Consider the following 23,595-nt stretch of genomic DNA (forward strand, 5'->3'; position numbering starts at 1 on the left):
ATATATGATTTGTTTGATGCACAAACGAACATACTGTTACGCTGTGTGAATCAACGCTCATGAACGCATCACATTTGACGTCATAGATCCATGACTCAAGATTGCACCATTTATCTCATGCAGGATTAGCGTGTAAAGTTTGGAAATCACATGCAGCATATCGTGATAAGAATAAAGACACTCTGTGGTAACACTTGACTGATTGGTAGTTTTGTCATAAAGTGGTACAGATTGGAAATATCTCTTCTAACCGTACATGCTTATATATGTTTCTATGGTTCGCGTTTCTTTTTGCGGTGAGTATATATTTTTGTTCTGTAAATAGGTTGTCTGTTTGCGCAAGACAGGAATCGTTAATTATTGATGCGGTGCAAATTAATAATCACTCAATCTCTGTTCCGAGAAATCATATGATGTGTTTCGTAAATAATAATTCGGGAGGGGAACTATTACTTCTTTTAGTATATCATGTAGTTTAGCTAATAACCATAATGATTATGTATTACTGAATTAACAGTGGAGGATACCAGATTTTAACGGTTAGATTTAGGGCAAAAAGATATTCATGATAGCAAGTCACATGGTAACCATTCTTGGCAAAGTAAACCTACACGGCAATTGTCATTTTTAGACAATATTGTCCCCGCCCCTCAACATAATGTTGATATTGTGATCATAGTTTTCTATTACCTGCTTTGCAATTTAATATAGCGCTTACCTCGAATTAATACTCTTTATATCGGTGAATAAAATAGCAATTTAGCTTCACAAACACTTCTTTGATAGCCTCTTTTATACATTAGCTCACAAGAACAAGATTTCCAAAAGCCTCTTAAGTGGTTACGCGTATAGCCATAGACAACAAAAACGTGTTTATGCATTTGTGTTTTTTCCAGTAAACAATTTATGAGCGTTATGCGTAAGAAGTAAATAACTATCAAATCCTTCTATATGTTTTAAAGTGGAATACGCTTCTACTTATTCGCTAGTGCTTAAATGCATTCCTCATACCGGATTGTATATAAGGTAAGCGCTGTCATGCGGGGATACACGAGAAATACACAGGGAACATATTACAACATTAAACACACTAATGATAATAACTGTCACATCTATATAGTCCATGTGTAAACATGTTTTTGTGACTCTGACAACGTTGACAATGAATTTATTTGAAGCTATCTGCGCCTATCGAAAATAACAATACACACGTAATTGGATTTACTTTATCACAGTAAATGACAGCTGTATATTCTTAGATGACATGCTATTCACTGTAACTTGAGGTGATCAAAGACTTTTCCACCAATGTTGGAATAAGACCTCTTCCTGAGGCAAGAGAGTTAACTGTCCAGTCCAGTTTCCACCCTTGCCGAACTAGGCTGGAATTACTGGGCTCGATCGTAGCGCTATTACCAGTTATGTACCTTCTATGCCCCTCCTATTGACCAATCAGATTTCACATCTCGTATCACTTGCATTTGCTTCAAACAAAATGGCGGCGCCCAGTCAAGACGATCTGATCGATAATCAAGATCTATATTATGATAAAAGGGGTCTTACATCGCGAAATGCATCAAATCACGTGAGCGCCTTGATTAAAAACATGAAAAGATTTGGAAAATATCTGCTGTTGGTGGTACACATCAACCGACCGAAATCTGGACGACAGTTTACGAACCGGATTTCGATTTCGTTACGCGATTTTGATTGGACTATGCATAGACTCGTTAGTCCAGCCAAAATGTAACTCCATAATACCAGCCTAGTTTGGCAAGGATTGAAACTGGACTTTTGTATCAGTTCACTCTCTTGCCTCGGGAAGATGGAAGAAGATGTCCCTCCATAGTTAATGTCATTGTAATCCAACACTCGGCTCTCCTCAACCCCATATGTCATCCCGCCCAGCATTGGGCGCAATCCTAGTTGGAACAGAATTGCTAGTTTCACAAGTTCACGTGACTATTACATTACAATCAGCATTAATATTGACTGTACCCAGAGACAGTCATTCACACGACAGCTTAATAACAAAGACACCTGAGTAAAGTGAAGTATCGTTAATTATAAGAAAATATATTAAAGTTGTTCGAGACAAGTGGAATGCAAATAAAACGACCACAGTGCCGATAAGGATTGTGCTGGGGTCATCGGTGCGTCTTACAAGGAAAGTTGAGTTACTGGAATTTGAGTTAACCATGCCTCGACTTCCAAACCATTCTCCGTGTCAGAATAGGGTTCAATGTTCTCACAGAGCCTTATCACAGGTTTAAATCACGATCACGATCTACGATCAGACATGTGATACATGGTTTTCACAACCTCATAACGTCGTTGAATATAGCCATTGTAATTACGACATAGTCTGACTCATGTTTCTCTCCTCTGTTGAAAGAATTCATCCTGACAACAAGCAAAGTCTGTGAGGTGGGAACTATGTCAGTCCCCGTGCCAAGGGTCATTCCACCCACAGCAGCTGATATCTCTGGTTGTCTGGATCTACACCTGTGTCGAACCATGTGACTAAAACATCTGGGTATCCTGCCACACATCTCGAGTCGATATTGATGTCTACATACTCATTTATATCATAACCACGGGGAGTATAACATACACATACACATGACATATCACTGTTATACTATATACACAGAATATATCATAGTTTACACATACATACATGTCACGGTTATCACATATATACACAGAGTATATCAGCTATCATATGTACACATGGTATACAATAGTTATCACATACATACATACATAGGAAATATCAGTTATCATATGTAAACATGGTATACAATAGTTATCACATACATACACAGGATATATCAGTTATCATATTTACACATGGTATACAATAGTTATCACTTACATACACCGGATATATCACGGCTATCACATATATACACAGGATGTATCACAGTATCATATGCACACAGGGTACATCATAGTTATCACATACATATGAAAGATCACAGTTATCATATATACACAGGATATATCATAGTTATCACATACATTCACAAGGTATATCATAGCAATCATATATACATATGATAGATCACAGTTATCATATATACACAGGATATATCACAGTTATCACATACATTCACAAGGTATATCATAGCAATCATATATACATATGAAAGATCACAGTTATCATATATACACAGGATATATCACAGTTATCACATACATTCACAAGGTATATCATAGCAATCATATATACATATGATAGATCACAGTTATCATATATACACAGGATATATCACAGTTATCACATACATTCACAAGGTATATCATAGTTATCATATATACATATGGTAGGTCACAGTTATCATATATACACAGGATATATCACAGTTATCACATACATTCACAAGGTATATCATAGTTATCATATATACATATGGTAGGTCACAGTTATCATATATACACAGGATATATCACAGTTATCACATACATTCACAAGGTATATCATAGCAATCATATATACATATGATAGATCACAGTTATCATATATACACGGGATATATTATAGTTATCACATACACACAGGATATATGACAGTGACAGTCTCATGTCATTCACAGAAGTAATATATCCATTGTGGAAACAAGTTCTTGAAGACACAAGGCACGGTATCTTGACCTTGACATTTGCCAGGTGTTCCTAATATCACAAACACCAAACAGCACCACTTCCATTGAAGTGGGTCATTTGTAATGGATTAATTGTTGTTTTCTGACTTTGTTTACACGTGGCTTGATTCAGTTGATAAACCGATGGTGTTACATTTCAAACACACACACACACACACACACACACACACACACACACACACACACACACACACACACACACACACACACACACACACACACACACACACACACATACACATATCAATGCCATGTGCTATGACAAGAACATAACGAAAACAGGGGACTTCTTCTTCAAAAAGTACCAAAGTACCAAGATTTATACACATCCCGTGTATATTATGTAGTAATATTCCACCAATATCATGGCGCTGACACCAGCAATGGGCGCGATGTCATATCCATGCTGGGATCCCGGTACTTCGGCGTGACGAATGAACGCTTTAATCACAAGGCTACCACACCGCCCGCCCTTATCTAATACTCAGCCACCTGTGCACATTATCCCGACCTGGAAGCGCCGAGGGTCCCATCTCGTCCATTTCCTTCCCGTAATCCTTGTATCTATCCCAGCCAGGGTCCCTGGTTGGCTCTTTAGGTCTGTAGTGATTGTAAGACTTGGCAGACACCCTCGAGAACCCACTCTCGTCGTCCCCATGTCGGTCATAGCGATCTGGGGGGATCTCTGGCGACAGCCTACCTACAAACGATCCCTGCCTGGGTTTGACGCTCTCGGGAGAATCATACGTGCGTCTGTGTTTCCGATTGAGGTTTCTATACATGTCTTTTTCCCTCAGTGCTTGTTTGTGGTCGTGGTGTCGCTGCTCCCTGTATCCAGGATCTGAACCATCTAGACTGTCATGTATAGGAATCAAGCGTTTAGGGTGATCTCTTCCAGGTTCATAGTTCCGATGTCGTCTTCTTTCCCTCTCCAATAGAATAGGATCTGAACTAAAGTTCTTATTCACCCATCTGGACGTACTGTGAGCTTTGTCGTTGTACAGAATTGGGTTTGTGGGGTAGTAATCTCTATGCGGGTGGTACTCCGTGTGTTGATCAGCCTCCAAGTACCTTCTGTCGTACTGGTAATATCTCCCATCGTAGTACGGCGTGTCTAACCAATCTCTGCTGTCTCCAAAGTTCCGCTCGACCCATCGTGAAGTATTTGTAGCTTCCGGTTCCTGTCCAATGAAGCGTCTAGGTCCTAATGGTGTCTGGAGTATGTCTGAATCCGTCTCAACATCATACCCGAGCCACATTGGCCGGCTTGAATACTCTGCAGCGTAACCTGAATGTCTGCCCACCCAGGCGGCAGTGTTGCTCACTTGAGGGTCAGCTACGAGTCTTTTCTCTGACCATGGGGGCGCAATGAGGGAACCCCTTCTTGGCACTTTACTCCAGCTTGTTTTGGGAGGTTTTGGTGTGGCGTCATACCTCCTCAGCTGTTCCTGGGGAAAGGTTCTGAAGGTGTGATTGCTAGGAGCACGGACGTTGTACCTTGGGAAGCTCCATCGAGAAGACACTGGCGTCCTCAGCACGTCGTCTTCATGGACCACTGTCCTGGTAAACCTGCTGACCACAGACCCTGGTACGGGCATCATGCTTCTGTCCGAGATCACCGAGTCCTTGTAGTCTCTGGGCAGTGACATCATGGACCCCTGGTCTGGGTTCTCACTCCAAGGAGTGGGCGGGGGAGAGTCGATGAGATCTCTCCTCCTCAGGCCCCGTCGGGGGGTCCTCGGTAACTCTCTCCGTCGGCGTCGGTGACGGGAGGGCGTCGGAGGCTTCCACAAATTCTTGATACGCCTCGGGGTTCTCTCCCTTGGGAACATAGGACCTGGGGGTGGGAGGTCAGGGGTCACCACGACTGTCCCGGGCGAGTATCTGTCCGGGGGTGGGGTCAGGCCTCGGGGGTGGCCAGGAATGACCACAACAGTTGCATTTCCTCGACTAGGGGCTCGCTTTGGTCTCGGGCCCTCATCATGGACAACTGGTTTTGGTTGGTAGGATGGCCTTGGCTCTTGCCTTGGTTCTTGCCTTGGCACTTGCCTTGGTTCTTGCCTTGGTCTATTTTCGGGAGGAGGTTTTCTCTCCGGAGTCAGCTTCCTCGGCTTAGGTTCAGGTTTGGCTTCTTTTATAGGCTTAGGTTCTGGAGGTTTTTGTTTCGGTTTTGGCTTGGGTTCATCAGCAGGTTTACTTTTATCATACATTGGTTTATTATTGTCATACATTTTCTGTTTATCACCGGGTTTGCTTTTTTCGTACATAGGTCTGTCATTGTCGTAAAGTCCCTTGTTAGCATTTTTGCTTTTGTCATACATATCGGCCCCCTTTGTTTTGTCATACATGGAAGCGCCCTTTGTTTTATCATACATAGGTTTGTCGTCATACATGGGCTTATCAGCGGAGTATAATCTCTTGCTGGTCGCCATGGTGATGTTTTAAGCTGCACCTGAAACAAAAAGATTTGGTTCAACCACAGAACAAGTGAACACTAGCATCTTTTACACGAACACTGGGTGATGTTTCACTGAATCGCGTATAGTGGTGGTGGTGTGTGGGGTGCTTGTGGGTGGTAGTGTGGTGGTGGTGGAGGGTGTGTGTGTGTGTGGAGGGGTGGGGTGGGGTGGGGGGTACGGTGTTGGTTGGGGGTGGTGGTTGTGATGATGATGTGTAGGGGTCGGGGTGGGGAAGGGTTGGGTAGGGGGGGGTGGGGGGTGGGGGGGTTGCCTCTATCTAAAAAATCTGACTGGGTTTTATTTTTCGTTGCATGTCTGCTGGGGTACAGGTTTATTCTTTTTCAGGGCATGACCCAAGATATGTAGTTGCTTGACTACTTACAACTGTGGCGTTAATATTTCATAGAGTTTCAGTTTGGCAAAACACCAGGTTTAGTTCGGTTTCCGTATTGTGTGGATTCTGGTGGAGTCAAAACACTGACCAAACACCTCTAGATATCAACGGGGTTCATATGGTAAACATATGGTTCTATTTGTCTTCTGTTTAACGCCGCGCTCAGCACTGTCCCGGCTATATAACGGCTGCCACAACATACTGGAGTCTAGACCAGACAGACTGATGATTGTCGTTGTGAACGCCCCATGGATGGGTAGGAGGACACGCAATGGCCCAAGTCACCCAGGGTGGCCACTCTGTCTACTGAGTTGCCTCGTGGGAGAAGATAGAACCAAACACTACACATGTGGGATATCATGCCAAACACTACACATGTGGGATATCATTCCAAACAACGCACATGTGGGATATCATGTCAAACACTACACATGTGGGATATCATGTCAGACACTACACATGTGGGATATCATTCCAAACACTACACATGTGGGATATTATGTCAAACAACACACATGTGGGATATCATGTCAGACACGACACATGTGGGATATCATGTCAAACACTACACATGTGGGATATCATGTCAAACATGACACATGTGGGATATCATTCCAAACAACACACATGTGGGATATCATGTCAGACACTACACATGTGCGATATCTTGTCAAACACGACACATGTGGGATATCATGTCAGACACTACACATGTGGGATATCATGTCAGACACGACACATGTGGGATATCATGTCAAACACTACACATGTGGGATATCATGTCAAACACTACACATGTGGGATATCATGTCAAACATGACACATGTGGGATATCATTCCAAACAACACACATGTGGGATATCATGTCAGACACTACACATGTGCGATATCTTGTCAAACACGACACATGTGGGATATCATGTCAGACACTACACATGTGGGATATCATGTCAGACACGACACATGTGGGATATCATGTCAAACACTACACATGTGGGATATCATGTCAAACACTACACATGTGGGATATCATGTCAGACACGACACATGTGAGATATCTTGTCAAACACTACACATGTGGGATATCATGTCAAACACGACACATGTGGGATATCATGTCAGACACTACACATGTGGGATATCATTCCAAACAACACACATGTGGGATATCATGTCAAACACTACACATGTGGGATATCATGTCAGACACTACACATGTGGGATATCATGTCAGACACGACACATGTGGGATATCATGTCAGACACGACACATGTGGGATATCATGTCAAACAACACACATGTGGGATATCATGTCAAACACTACACATGTGGGATATCTTGTCAAACACTACACATGTGGGATATCATTCCAAACACTACACATGTGGGATATCATTCCAAACACTACACATGTGGGATATCATGCCAAACACTACACATGTGGGATATCATTCCAAACACTACACATGTGGGATATCATGCCAAACACTACACATGTGGGATATCATGTCAAACAACACACATGTGGGATATCTTGTCAAACACTACACATGTGGGATATCTTGTCAAACACGACACATGTGGGATATCATGTCAAACAACACACATGTGGGATATCATGTCAGACACGACACATGTGGGATATCATGTCAAACAACACACATGTGGGATATCATGTCAAACAACACACATGTGGGATATCATGTCAAACAACACACATGTGGGATATCATTCCAAACACTACACATGTGGGATATCATTCCAAACACTTCACATGTGGTATATCATGCCAAACAAAAATAAATTCCCCCAATATGTTTCCTTGTTACTTTTTATTAATCTACACGCCACAATAAATCCTGACTTAGAAGTTTCAGTCAGAGATAATATGTTAAATTTGTTATTCATGTATGTAACAAATATTATTTCATGAAGTTCAAGATATGACGAAAGTGAATCCTAACTGAGGCTTCCACGAATCAGTTTCAAAGGTCTTTAAGCTATTATAATTTTATTTTTACATGAATGGAGCGTATCTTCAAACAAATGACGGGCGTGATTGTGCACCTACGTACTACGGATATAACGAACAAATTCCAAAGGTTTCTTGGAGTTCGTTATAACCATATTTTACTGTATTATAAACTTGATAAACAAAGGACCGTACCTCCTTGTGCCACCAATCACTGATCCAGATAGTCTTCAATGCAAGCCTACAGGGTACTCTTCATTCTGGTACAATTCTGACACAGTCGGGTTCAAAAGTCATTCCCCATTCATTCTCCAAGGTGGGGTCCCAACAACAAGATATGCTACCTGTTCACATGAAAAGTGAATATCGAATTCAGTTTCCAGAATTCATGAAGCTGTTCAACAAACACCGTCGTCCTCCAGCGACGCCGACAACAAGCTGTACATTACAGTCCGATTCGTAGACTTCTGTGAATGCGCAAAAGGCCAGTCATATCTCATTCTGATTATGAATATGATCTATTACCACTCGGGGTTTCTGTTGAATGTTTGAATACTTCCTTTATTTGTGTGGAACTATACCAAAGCACCCAGGACAGGCACGTTTCAATAGGCTTTTAAAACGATCTCTCCCTCACTGAATAGACCGTTTCAATTACAACTATATATGTGTGCTATTCATGTGGTGTTTGAGGGGGGCGTTTATCTAAATACATGTATAAACGTCTATCGAATACGATATAAAAGAGGTACAATATCACTGGATAGGACGCGTATGTTTGAACAATCCGAGTGAACGATAGTCATTAAAAATACAATTGATGGGGGTCAGCTTGGTTATATTTATTTCAGATAAATGTTTTTGATATGTATCTCTTTATAGCAAAATAGTTGAGGATTAAATTTGGAAAATGTGTTTCAATTCATTTAGAAAATATATCTGTTTTTACTTGATTGGAGAGGATAATATTAAAATATTATCTGTATTCTCTCCCAATTGATGAATGCATAATCTATCCTCACTTGTTTAAGGTACAGGTTTTCTACAAATTTTATAAACCTATTCATTGGGATCGCTATTAAGTAAGAGACTTCTTTCTATAGGCATTAAAATCTATTGTGAGCTTTTACTTTCCAGTCGGGTTAAATCTCATAAACAGGGACGTTGTAATGTCCCTGGTATTTTATATAATGTCCTGGGTATTTTATTAATATATCAGATTGTAACATGTAATGAAATGTAAAATCAAATGACAAATGTTTTCTTTATAATCCCGAAGATCGAACTCGCAACCTTCATATATGTAGCCCAGTGAGTGCACCACGAGGCTACAGAGGTGTTGATGAGCCTCACTGGTTTTTAGAATGTCCTTTTCAAGATCCGTACGCCAGCAACAGATATTTTACGCGCGTTTCCTCACGTTCATTGAAAGTATGTTCGAAACATAAAAATGTTGATAAATGTTGTTTTAAGTTTCTTTTTTCGGTTTATAAGTATGGAAAAACCCTTTCCCTCGGTTTTGGTAGACAGAGCATGCCCTGGGAATCGGGAAAAACCAAGGGGGCTTCGCTCTGCTCTGTCTACCAAAACCTCGAAAGCGTGTTTTCTCCAATACATAACCAAACGTTTTCCCATAGACTTCTATAGTAACGTTATATTTATTTTTCAAATGCTAGACAGTCAACAGCTCTCACATGTACATGTGTGCAGTTTGGCCTTAAAGCAGCAATAAATACAATAAACTTGACAAGTTTGGCTAGTTGCTTTGTCGAGTACAGGAGGCTAAACATACCACCCCCACCCCCACCAAATTTCACTTGCTTGTAAATATCTGTGGTCACACAAGTCATAAGACAGCACTAAATATTAAATATAGATTGTCAATGCAAGAGAATAACAAGTCAATATTATGCGACGAAACATTACAACATGGCCAGTTTTAGTTACAGGGTGGACGTACATTATAAAAAACGTTAAAATCTTACACAAAATCATACAATCACAGTAGAAAGATGTCTCAATCAGCACTGAACGACTGATTCTAATGTTGTGTTGTAGAACCTGCAGCGGGTGGGGTGAAATGAGGTTTAACGTCGCGTCCAAGATTATTGCACTTATGTAGCGACGTGCATGCGTGCATGCGTGTGCGTGTGCGTGCAAGTGCGCGTGCGTGCGTGTGTGTGTGTGTGTGTGTGTGTGTGTGTGTGTGTGCTTGTACTAGACCGGACTGATGCCGATTTATAGTGCTAGCTCACTGAGATACCATGCCGCAGTTTAACATGAATACCCCACTCAGGCACAGTATACTGACTCCGAGCCGACCAGTCCTTGTGTTAGCCCCTTAATGCCGAACGTCTTTTTGTATGACGCGGCCGGGGATCGAACTCCGGACCTTCCGCTCTCCGGGCGGACGCTCTACCACTAGACCACGGAGGCGGTCAGAACCTGCAGCAATGCCTCTCTTATCATGATCGGTTTCAAGCTCCTTCCCATAGTGTGCACCTTCGTTAGACTCATGTTTTAGAGTATAGTATACAGTGAGTGAGTTGGGTTTTACACCGCTTTTTCTTACATTCCAGCAACATCACGATGATGGACACCGGAAATGGGCTTCACACATTCTGCCCATGTGGGGAATCGAACCCGGGCCTTCGGTGTGACGATCGAACGCTATAACCACTAGGCTAGCCAACCGCCCATGGTACAGACAGCTCCACGAACTGTCCATTGCTGGGAGGAACTTGGATCTGTTAACTGTCTGCTCACATTCTGATGATGTCCTCATGGTGGTTCATTGTATATCATCACCATGCCCTGCTCCTATGGGTAAACGAAGGGGTAACTGTCTAGGTCCTGGGTTGTCTCTAGGGTTCAACGTAGGGGTAAGTGTCTAGGTCCTGGGCTGTTTCTAGGGTTCAACGTAGGGGTAACTGTCTAGGCCCTGTGTTGTCTCAAGGGTTAAACGAAGGGGTAACAGTCTAGGTCCTGGGTTGTCTCTAGGGTTCAACGTAGAGGTAGCTGTCTAGGTCCTGGGTTGCCTCTAGGATTCAACAAAGGGGTAGCTGTCTAGGTCCTGGGTTGCCTCTAGGCTTCAATGTAGGGGTAACTGCCTAGGTCCTGGGTTCAACGTAGGGGTAACTGTCTAGGTCCTGGGTTGCCTCTAGGATTCAACAAAGGGGTAGCTGTCTAGGTCCTGGGTTGCCTCTAGGCTTCAATGTAGGGGTAACTGCCTAGGTCCTGGGTTGTCTCTAGGGTTCAACGAAGGGGTAACTGTCTAGGTCCTGGGTTGTCTCTAGGGTTCAACGAAGGGGTAACTGTCTAGGTCCTGGGTTGCCTCTAGGATTCAACGAAGGGGTAGCTGTCTAGGTCCTGGGTTGCCTCTAGGCTTCAATGTAGGGGTAGCTGTCTAGGTCCTGGGTTGTCTCTAGGGTTCAACGAAGGGGTAACTGTCTAGGTCCTGGGTTGTCTCTAGGGTTCAACGAAGGGGTAACTGTCTAGGCCCTGGGTTGTCTCTAGGATTCAACGTAGGGGTAACTGCCTAGTTCCTGGGTTGTGTCTAGGGTTCAACGTAGGGGTAACTGTCTAGTTCCTGGGTTGTGTCTAAGATTTAAAGCAAAACTGTCTAAGTCAGTACCATACTTATCAGTTTAACAGTGAAAAGCATCAAAACATTTCTACCAACATTGAACTGATAGCTGTGACAGGACAGAAGCAAGTCCTTCCCCGACTCAGGAACGGGGCCAACACCACTGGGACACGGACTGGTGCAGTCTCAAGATATATTGGCACATACACAAAGTCTCTAATCAACTTGAAGAAATAAAATGCAACAAAAAAACTGAAGCATTCATTCCAGACAAATCACAGAGGTTTACATACATTTTGCATTCACAACACACCAGTGTAGAGTAATAAATATATCTTGAATATTTTATTTTACTTCAATTCATATTAGAAAAAGAGACTGCTTCCAGTCTAGGAGACACAGTGACAAACCTATGTTTTTTATATTATTTCACAATAAATGCATCTGTATATTAAAAGACAATATTCTAAGTCTGATAATGCAAAACATATCTAGAAAGAATTGCCTGATGTTAACATCTAGACTGTTTGATGGCACCGGTGAAGATCCTGGTTAAGAATTGGTCTTCAGCAATCCATGATTGTCACAAGAGGCGAGAGATGGGATAGGGTAGTCAGGATCATTGACTTGATTGATGTGTGTCATTGTATCCCAGGTAGAATAGGTCTTCAGCAACCCATGCTTGCCGTAAAAGGCGACTATGCTTGTTGTAAGAGTCAACTAACTCGCTGACTTGGTTCATGTATGTTATCGTACCCCAATCGTGTGGATCGATGCTCATGGTGTCAATTACTGGACTGTCTTGTCCAGATTCGATTTTTAACAGACTGCCGTCATATAGCTAGAATATTGCTGAGTTTGTGCTAAACAACAAACAAACAATATATGGGAAGCAGGCTCTCTACAGTCCGGGTGCCATTGTACAAAGCGATCTTAGCGCTTAGGTGATCGTAACTTCCTTACCATACCATAGACTTACGATAGTCGTAGGGCTAAGGTTGTTTTGTACAACGGCACCCTGGTAAAGGACAAGGGGGCACACAGACTGTAAAATAAGTTGACAACAAGAGACATTGAGTGTAATTTTATTGTTTATTTACTGAATCCCTTTATATGATTTACATGCAAAAAAATAATATCACTGATAAATGACCTTAAATGACTGAAAAGAGATTTGAACTATAAAGGTTTTGTAAGTGAAAGCAAATCTTCACATAAAGTTGCTTCTCAGAACTAACAATCCATGATACTCATCATTCTAAAACATTTGTTAAAAACGCCCACAAAAATTTAACTCCAAGCATAACACTAATTAAATATTCAAACCACACTTTTAATAATCACTAGTTTGCTTTCACTCAAATTTCAAAACATGGAACCTGAAATGTTCTCTTCTTCCCACCTGTCATCTTTTACATAAACCACTTGAATGAATCCAAACATGTTTCATCACGTAAATTGAAATTGAGGCAACTCAGAAAGTGTGGTTTCAAAAATAAAAAAAATCAGTGCAATATGCAACTATTACAGCGAATACAAGTGTGAAATTCATTAACTAGCACCCTCTGAAACTGGTTAGGAATTAATTATTGACAAATTAGACACAAAAAGTAATAAAATATCAAAACTATATAATATATATTTAGGATGAAGTACACAGACATCAAGTGATAAACATGGATATAAATGTCTAAAGTACACACTACAGGGAAAACCTACCCTGGTCTCTAGGGTCAGCATAGCAACATATATAGTCAGATGCCTCCATTCACCCACATCTTGATGACTATAATTTTATAACACTGTGTCAATATCATCAAGCCACAAAAATAGTTTTAATAATTCAAAACTACAGTCATTGAGCTGGAAATAATCTTGAAAATATACATACCAGTGAGGTAACATTTTAAAACTTAAAATTAATATTCATTAAACATATTTGATCTCAAAAAATATTTTTGTCAGTGACTTCTATATTGAGCACCACCTAGAAACACTATGGCAAAACCAGCAAAATTAGAGTTACCTCCCCTTAATAGTACTGGTCCCTTTCTATTTCTACAGATTTATTTATTTAGAGAAATGAGCGAATGAACACTGGTATGTTCATCCAACTACTTGAAGCCAAATTGACAGTTCATACAGTGTTTAGAAAATAGCCATCAAGAATTGCATTATCATAATTGTAAGAACACACTATACATCAACAGCATGTATGATAACAATCCAAACAGAACAAGCAAGTGTGCAGAAGCCTGTACAAGGGAAAGCTCAAACATCATATATAGATTCATCAAGATAACTGAACTTAACTTTACAACACTTTTTCCCAAATGCCCTGAGATTATTTTTTGACTTAAAGCATAACAAAGTTCTTCATAACGTTTGATGTCCTGGAGGCTTAACTATTGAACAGGTCTTTTATTAAACTATTCGAATTACACAAGAAATGAATAATATGTCATGAAGTCAACATATTGTCATGGATCAGTATTGCTGATTTTGTTCATTAGCGTATAAATGAAACATTGAAAACACAAAAATCAGAAAGAAAATAGCAAAAATTGGCATTGAACATATAGTTATGATTGTGAAGAAAAGGAAAATATTTGTACATTCGAAAATGAAAATTGCACTGCAAAGAAAAATATTTACTTACAATCATAATTAATTTCACAATTTGACAATAGAACACTTCGTTTTGCTTCATTCATAATCAAATGTTAGCAACGGTTAGAGAACTGAAAATAAACAAGTATATTCATAAAACAAACAACTTTACAAAACAATATACAATTAACAAGAAGTAGAAGTAATAAGTATATCCTTGTTTGTAAAATCATCCAAAGTTCATGAAACAAAATTCATCCAACTTTCAATATCACATCCTAAACCATGTAAGTTACCTGTTGTACATATAAACCCAAGTCAGATCTAATAAAATATACAGCAAAGAGAGATGCGTATGGATGCTTCAGAACTCATATCCATATTTGTGCAGGCATTTCACTTAAAGATGTACACACACAAAGAAAGAAAAGACCATATATCTTCCGCCCTGATCTCAAGATGGAGGGACATTTACACTTAATGATGAAGATGACAAATTTAAACAATGATGACTTAGTCAAATTTCAATTCAGTGCACACTGGCATGACTGGTACACTGTGCTATTTACCTGGCTGTTGCAAGGCTGTAACCATGGTAACAAGAACAGGTGTAAAAGTAATAATTGGGCTGGAGATGTTACTTACTTCCATTTTAACATTATCGCCATAACTTGAACTGCAGAACAGGTACTAGTTTCATTTCTGAATAATGAAATATTTGATAATAATATTTAACCATTTGATATTTGAATGCTGATTTTGAAAAGCATGTCAATATATGACTTCATCTACAAATCTAAAAAAAGGCTTGTAATGATTATAAAAATTGTTTTTAACACTTTGTTTAATAATGAGATATAGATGCAGTGACTTGAACTCCCAAACCTGTGGAAAGTGAAACCAATTTTAATCTAGACAGTGATATTCCAAGTTAAATCATCCAAGTTGTGTCCCTTTGCATATATCCATGTTCCCAGCAAGCCCTCAACAACCCAGGGTTTCGAGGCTAAACAAAGATCCCTATGGAGGGTATTATTGTGTTCATCTTGAAACTGGTTCCAGCCCAAACACCTCAACACAACGTGCCCCCGAGTGGCCCCGTAGAGGACGTGATCGTCATCCAATGTCCCCTCCATATATACATGGTATTAAAGAATGCATAAAAGTGAAAAGATGATATGTACCAAGCTTGGCAAAATATACAACATATTCGTACAAATATGTGTCCACCGAGAAAAATAGACATTCTAAATGTTACACAAAGGTTTTGGACATCGGAACAGAATCTGGACTGACATTTTAAAGGCAAATGTTGGCTCATTGTATTAAGGCCTTTATCTTTGAAGAAAATTCTTAATTTCTTACCAAAACTGAAAATTATTATAATTTGTAAAATATTTATAAACAAAGAACTGTTGATAATAGCCTGTATAAAATATTTCTCCAGCAAAACCATGTTTTGAGTAAGAACATCCCAAAAGGCCTTTACAAGACAACAGATCATGTCACACCAATGTGACCTAACTAAATACACAAGCCATTTAGAGGGAACCAGAGTTAAACTTTTTCCAACAACGATAAGTCTTTTCCTAGTACTGCTATCCTAAAGTTAGATTATATATGTCTTGTCCTAGTACTGCTATCCTAGAGTTAGGTTACATATATGTTTTGTCCTAATACTGCTATCCTAGAGTTAGATTACAACATTCACGCAACATTGACTATCATAAGCCTGCAAATTCTAATCCTCAATTGTTCTTAGCTAAAACTTTTACAAGACACTAACACTTTCGCAGGCATTTTTAAGTTGGAAGAAAACAGATTTCTCTTATGAAAAAACTGCATAAATACTCATTTGTAACCAAAATGGTGGTGGTTTCAATCTGTTCTAAAAGTATCTCATTTCAAATTAAGTTCTTCTTGTTCCATTTTCTTTGCAAGAAAAATGAAATATGCCTGTGTGGGAATGTCAACCGCCATACCCTTGTCGTCGAGTTCTTTCTGTAAGAAAGCTCCAAAAACAGGCTTTAGCCAAAATATGAAGTTAGCTGCTTCAATGCAAAACAAGCATCACATACCCTCATTAAAATCCTTTTCACAACCATTAAAAGAATCAGAACGGTGACAGGAGACAGAGAATGCAACATAGCAGTACAAAATCCTTTAAAAAGCTTTAAAACTTTTGAAACACACTGTTCGAGCCACAAATTAAAGTAAAACTTAACCAGTGTTTGAAATAATTTTATAACCCAACAAGACAGTGGGCAGGTGAGCCATTAAAGTCGCCAGCCCACCTCTGAAGTTACCTGCCCATATACAGATATAATAAATGTTGAAAAATCTTGAAAAAAAGAGACAAATTGCGTCTTGATTCAGTTGAAATAATGCCAACAATTACTTGAGGATCTATAAGGAGTTATAATAAAACTGAATACATAAGTTGGTTTAAAATTATCTGCCTGACAGTTGGGCAGGTAAGGAAAATTTCATGCAGTTACAAGCCACGGGTAGGCGGGCAGGCAGTTATTTCGGACACTGATCTCAAAAACATTTATTGACTATTAAAGAAGTTCCTTAAATATGGTAGTGGTTAATCACCAGGTAATGAGATCCATTACAATATTCACACACACACACACACACGCAGCAGTATCCAACTGGGCATGCGTGGTCAGACAATACCAAAGTTCCACAAATCAGAGAGAAAAGTATCCCAAAACTCCATATTCAGACTTACCATATTCGACGTAATAAGTGCCCCGCTCTAATAACCGCCCACGGCGATATTTGCTAATATATTGGCTAGTGCACAATCCCAATTAGCACCCCTTCCGACTGATCAAAGTGCACAAGACTTATTTATTCGTGTATAATACGCACTCGTTTGTTATATGCACCCTTAATCATGGGCAATTAATTCTCAGAGATTTATCTATCGTCGTGTGATAAATGCACCCTTAATTACGGGCAATTAATTCTCGGAGATATATCTATCATGTATAATACGCACTCGTGTGTTATATGCACCCTTAATTATGGGGAATTAAATTCGGCAAAATATATCTATCGTGTATAATACGCACAGGCTGTTCTTTTATATAATTTCAGGCTGTCAGCATAAACCCCCAAAATTTACAATCTTTCAACTCTGTTTATATCTCACCAAAATTATATTCTAATAAGAGCCCCCTATTTCTAATTTTGAGAGCGCCCTGGGCGCTTATTACGTCAAATACAGTAATTCTTATAAATAGTTTCTTTGAATGAGCTCTGTTATGTACCATATGACATCATGCATCGTTGTGCATTTGTCCTCACTTCGACTCTAAGCAGGAGTCTCTATCCAGGCAAGTGTGTGCTATTAGGGGTAGATAGATTTACATAGGGAAGCCAGTTTGTCCAGTGGATCACGTCGAACACATGCAGGACACATTACACTAATTCATATGTTGTGACAACACCTTTATCATGTTTATTGACTGGTATATTGAATTTATACAGTGTTATATCTATTGAAGAATTACATATGCATTTATTACTTGTATTAGATGTGATTGGAAATTTCAACCTATTATCCAATTGCTTAGAATCAAATGACACAAATGACAAAACCTACTTCGAAAAATAATTAAGTTGCATTTTGAAACAGCTGATTCATTGATGCCAAGTTTGTTTTATTTAATCATTTGTGTTTTTAATTTTTAACTTGGGAGTCACAGGCTTCCATTAACAGAGCAACACCATAACAGCAAAATGTTCAAACTTTTATAAATACACTTTTAAATATCATTATGGTTATCTCAAAATGATAGTTATAAAACTGACCTTATTAAAAAGTTTATTCCTGCAACCATGCTATCTGAGTATCAATCCATTACACATTATCAAGGCATAATAGTTAGCCCTGGGCCATGTAGAACTATCACCAAGTTTCCTAAAACGTCAGCATGTAAATTAACCATCACATACATGTAGTAAGTCAATATTTCTCCGTTCTCGAACCTGTGACCGTGTCAAGGTCAGTCTAACAGGCTTTGTGAACATCTACACACTGTTACCAGCACATAATGGTTGTTTCAAACAATCTAGCTGTTTTTCTACGATCCGGTGGAGGGAGGTTCAGTTCAAACTAGAGACACCAATCCTTACTAGAACGTTCAACGCTCCAAAGCGATCAATGCATCTTATAGCCAAGTTCTAGTCAAAAGTGGACAAATATGTCATCTTTGGCAAGAAAATCAAACAATAAATAAATACAAAATTATTGTAGATCTCCTAATGGTAGTAAATGATAAAGATAAATGGTAGCCATTTGTCATTATTAAAAGATATTTTATGTAATAACAGCCCAAAGCAAGCTGGTGAAACTTTAAACCAGATCCTGAGTAAATTCATAATGGATTTTCAAGTGCCTGCATTTGCCAATATCGCGATGGTTAGGTAAGTGGATGCTCTGGCTCCGCGTGAACTTGCTGTGGCAGCGGTGAAGCAGCTAGTACTGTGTCTTGGTCTCGTAGGATGTAGTAGTTGTAGTTGTCTCCACCGTGGCGGCGGAGGAGCTGGTGGTGTGGGACGCGCCGGTCTGCCAGCCGCGGTACTGGAAGAATGTGTCCACCCCAAACACTGCTGTTGTCGCGAAACAGAAGAACTGAAACACAACATGAGGCAATGAGTAAAGCAGCTCTCACACGTTGCCGAGGTGGTTGCCAAGCTCTCCCGTGCCTAACTCGGTTAGGACTCAGAAAGAGACTACATATAAACGAGTATCATACAAGTACGCTACGAGTGTGTTACGAGCCCCATAGGAGTCCAATAGGAGTCTATTAAGAGTTGCATACAAGCACAACGATCTCGATACGAGCTGTACGAGTTTGGTACTACTTTGGTACGAAGTGGCTACGAGCTGCTAAATAATTCGGCGGGAATTACACTCGTATAGCTCGTATTAGACTCGGTCAACTCGGCAATAAATATTGCAGACAATCCTCATACAAGTTCTGTACAAGCACCACGAGGGTATGACGAGTAGGACGAATGTGTTACGAGTTTGTTAGGAGTTTGTTAGGAGTTGGCTGGCGGCCTGACTGTTTTGAGCAGCTCCAAAACTCTTGTAGATATGTACGAGTTATCCCGAGGTATCCCGAGTTACCCCGAGTTTAGTACGACCTCGCTACGAGCTCCATACGAGTACCCCCGAGTCAGCTCGGGTCCATACTCGGGACACAAAGTGTGAGTGCCCCTGAACTAGGCTCACACCCGTGGTGACTCTGGCTTAGAATTGGTCACTACAACCCTATGCTGGTCGTTAGAGGCGACTTGAAGGATCGGGTGGTTAGGCTAGGTTAGGCTTGGTGACATTGATGGCGTGTCAATGAATACTGACGGCGTGGATCGTTGTTACGACATAAATAACTGGATTGTCTGGTCCAGACTTGATTATTTACAGGCTGCTGTCACATTGCTGTAATATTGTTGAGAGTGGTGTTAAACAACCAACAGGTTACTTTGGCTAACAGTGAGTGACTGAGTGAGTGAGTTAGGTTTAACACCACTTCGATCTGTTTGTTTGTTGGTTGTATTACACCGCACTCAGCAATATTCCAGCTATATGATGGCTGTCTGTAAATAATTGAGTCTGGACCAGACAATCCAGTGATTGACATCATGAGCATCGATCTACGCTTTGGGATACGATGACATGCATGAACAAAGTCAGCGAGTCTGACCACCCGATCCCGTTAGTTACCTCTTACGACAAGCAGTCGCCTTTTACAGCAAGCATGGGTTGCTGAAGACCTATTTTTGTACACAGGATCTCAACGGGTCAACTTTGAACAGCATTCCACTTATATCACGGCGTGTCACCTTAATGTGGGAGGAAACCCAGAAGTGATAGGACATAATGAAGTGGGTCTTGTGTGAGGTCTTCTACTATAGACTATTTAGTACATGGACACATTTCCTCTTAATTTTAACCTGAGGGTATTGACTAGGACCCCTTGTCTTCCATTCTTAATATGGAAACACAGTGGTATGTCAGGCAATGCTATGTCCATGATACAAAACTATATTTTAGAGTAGAAATGCAGGAATATATTCTTCAGTGAAAAACCAAGGACAATAATCAGAGATTTGGGGGTTAAAACTATCAGATCCTGGCATGGGTAAGGGAGGCGACTCTACACATTTTCATGAGGTTTTGTTACTATGAAAGGTGATCAATGTCATATGACTGTCATGTGACTGTTATGTGACTGTCATGTGACTGTCATGTGACTGTACTCACGGCGGTAGCGGCAATGGATCCATGCCAGCCTCCACGTACGGCGGCGACGATGGCGGAGATGAGGAAGAAGATGGTGAAGACAATGTAGCACACAAACTCCTACAACAAGGCAAGGTTACTGGTTGACAACACCTGAGTGAGTTCGGTCTGATGCTGTATAGAAAATTGCATCATGATTGAATGTGTCAGTTTGAAGTGTGAGGAAAGTCTCAAGTGATACTTGTCTCAGACGTTAATGTCTTTGGTGAAACCCGCAAACACAGGTATGGCGCTGAAAAAGCTTGAAACTGCATGGAGAAATATTTTTCTGATTTTCCACAGAATTCGTGAGTGATGTATTTAAAATTTTAAGTGACATCAAAATGAAGGTTGAAAAGGAGGGTCATATAACCATGATAACTGTAAAATGGTATTTATTATATTATTTTACAATGTTATTGCTTATAGTACTGTACAATGATAGTACTGACATTACCACACAATGTTATTACTCATAGTACTGTACTTACAATCAATGGCCATGGTCCTGGGAGCTTCTCAAAGATGTGAAGGAAGTGGAAGATGAACAACAGTGCCACCACCACACACGCTGCCACGGCCACAAACTGGATCCAACCAGCTCCGTAGGGCACCCAGTACACCACCGACGTGCAGATGAGGACAATAATACAGAGAACCTGAAACAAGAAGACTCAGCTCAGGTCATAGGAACATGTCTCCGTCCAATCAACTCTAGCATTGAACTGAGTAATTGAGATGAGTTTAACACCGCTTTGAACAGTATTCCAGTTATATCATGGCGTGTCAGCTTAATGTGGGAGGAAAGCCAGGAGTAATGCAGGTCCCAGAAGTTTACCGGTTCTCAGTTGGGTTAAACACCACTTTTAATAGTATTCCAAGTATATCACGGTGTCTCAGCTTAACATGCTTAATGTGGGAGGAAAGCCCGAAGTGATGCAGTTCTCAGACGTTTACTGGTTCTCAGTTGGGTTTAACACTGCTTTTGATAGTATTCCAAGTATATCACGGTGTCTCAGCTTAACATGCTTAATGTGGGAGGAAAGCCCGAAGTGATGCAGTTCTCAGACGTTTACTGGTTCTCAGTTGGGTTTAACACTGCTTTTGATAGTATTCCAGTTACATCATGGCATCTCAGCTTAATGTTGGAGGAAAGACAGAAATGATGCAGGTCTCAGACGTTTAATACTTTGGTGAAACCGACGAGCACGGGTATGGTGCAGATAAACCTAGTAACATAATTGGGGCGAACCGGGATTCGAACCAACAATTTCAGGTTCTTGGAGTGTCCAAGGGATGTAACTCTGCACATAAAATTGTGGTGCCTGACTGGACCACTTGTACGCCTAACATATATCTAAGAATTCACTGTAATAGTTTGCAAAAATCAGCACAACGGTTAAAAAATGTTTATATCTCCTTAAATTCAAAACGACCTGCATGTCATCTTTTTCAGTCACAGGTTCTGGTCCTGACTCGATCATCTTCCAGTTCCATGTCTACATGCTAGTTTTACAGCTAAAATATTGCTGACCAGCGCAATACGAAAACTCGCTCCGTCTCTCAGGATCACTCACAAATTCAACTATCTTGAGTATTCCGGGGATGGACTTGACGTATCCGACATCGGGGTGGATGCCCGTCGTGCTGGACGAGGTGGTCGTGGTGGTCGTCTCGTAGGTAGACATGTTGACTTATGTCACTGATCAATGAAGACAGGAGATCACAGAAAATCCCAACTGAAAAAAGATACACCAAATAAAACAATGTCTGGCTCAAAGCAAGCAATGATGATATTTACCCTGAATAAACACAGAAGGAAAAGAACTCACATAACAGATTATGAGGGGAAAAACTCTATTCCTGTCATTCAATATTGAAACAGGATAAATGTCATGTCGTGCATACTATTGTCTTGAATACACAATCTAAAAAAACAAACAAACCAGGATATATCCTTGAGGATATAAAGTCATAAAAAACAAACGTCATTGTGATTATCGAAGTATGTCTGGCAAACATTGAAGTATGACTGGCGATAGGCAAACGTTGAAGTATGACTGGCGATTGTCAAAGTTTATTAGTTTGTTGTTTAATGCCACACTCATCAATAACCCGGCTAGATATGAATTAGTAATCAAGTCTGGACCAGATAATCCAGTGATTGACACCATGAGATATGATGACAGGCACCCGATCCTGTTAGTCGCCTCTTACAGAGAGCATGGGTTGCTGAAGACCAATTCTAAGACAGATACACAGATCAACGTAGTGAATGTCGAAGTATGACTGGTCAATGACAAAGTACGACTGGTGATTGTCGCAGAATGACTTTCCCCAACAAAGCAGCCATATAAGACTGTCCATATCTTTTCTGTTTCCCATCTCCCATCTGCCATGAATTTTTATTCCAACATGAAAAGTTTTCAATCACAATTTCTCCCGCTGCCGTGGACAGTAATGCCCCGATGAGATAAAAGAAAATACACCCTCAATTGCACACTAAAAACCCAGCTTGATCTTTCTTCAGTAATATTTATTAAACATTTGCACAGTGACTCGATCCACGTCATAAATTAATTTATACACTGTTACGAAGTG

General features: G+C 40.3%; 2 protein-coding genes across 4 annotated transcripts in view; both read right to left on the reverse strand.

Moving 5' to 3' along the window:
* Nucleotides 1–3,162: 3,162 nt before the first annotated feature.
* Nucleotides 3,163–8,941, reverse strand: LOC124122967. Its single transcript, XM_046486223.2, has 2 exons — nt 8,690–8,941; nt 3,163–6,120 (listed from the first exon to the last, which is right to left on the reverse strand). Exon 2 carries the CDS (start codon nt 6,098–6,100, stop codon nt 4,142–4,144), a length of 1,959 nt encoding a protein of 652 aa, XP_046342179.2. The 5' UTR covers nt 6,101–6,120; nt 8,690–8,941; the 3' UTR covers nt 3,163–4,141.
* Nucleotides 8,942–18,137: 9,196 nt separating this feature from the next.
* Nucleotides 18,138–23,595, reverse strand: part of LOC124133913 (plasmolipin-like) — a 48,635-nt gene continuing 43,177 nt past the window's right edge. For all 3 annotated transcript variants that reach the window (XM_046498536.2, XM_046498598.2, XM_048397509.1), the window contains exons 2-5: nt 22,572–22,733; nt 21,486–21,653; nt 20,977–21,075; nt 18,138–19,338 (exon numbers count right to left, since the gene is read on the reverse strand). In XM_046498536.2, the coding sequence (XP_046354492.2) occupies nt 19,183–19,338; nt 20,977–21,075; nt 21,486–21,653; nt 22,572–22,682 (534 nt within the window). In that variant the 5' untranslated portion in view covers nt 22,683–22,733 and the 3' untranslated portion in view covers nt 18,138–19,182. The remainder of the gene's footprint in view (nt 19,339–20,976; nt 21,076–21,485; nt 21,654–22,571; nt 22,734–23,595) is intronic.

This window comes from Haliotis rufescens, unplaced genomic scaffold (genome assembly GCF_023055435.1).
Source record: "Haliotis rufescens isolate VD_foot unplaced genomic scaffold, xgHalRufe1.0.p SCAF_17, whole genome shotgun sequence".
In the NCBI taxonomy this organism is placed as follows: Eukaryota; Metazoa; Mollusca; class Gastropoda; order Lepetellida; family Haliotidae; genus Haliotis; species Haliotis rufescens.

Coding starts and splice junctions, on each gene's coding strand:
- LOC124122967 (XM_046486223.2), bottom strand. CDS start 6,100: ATGGCGACCAGCAAGAGATTATACTCCGCTGATAAGCCCATGTATGAC.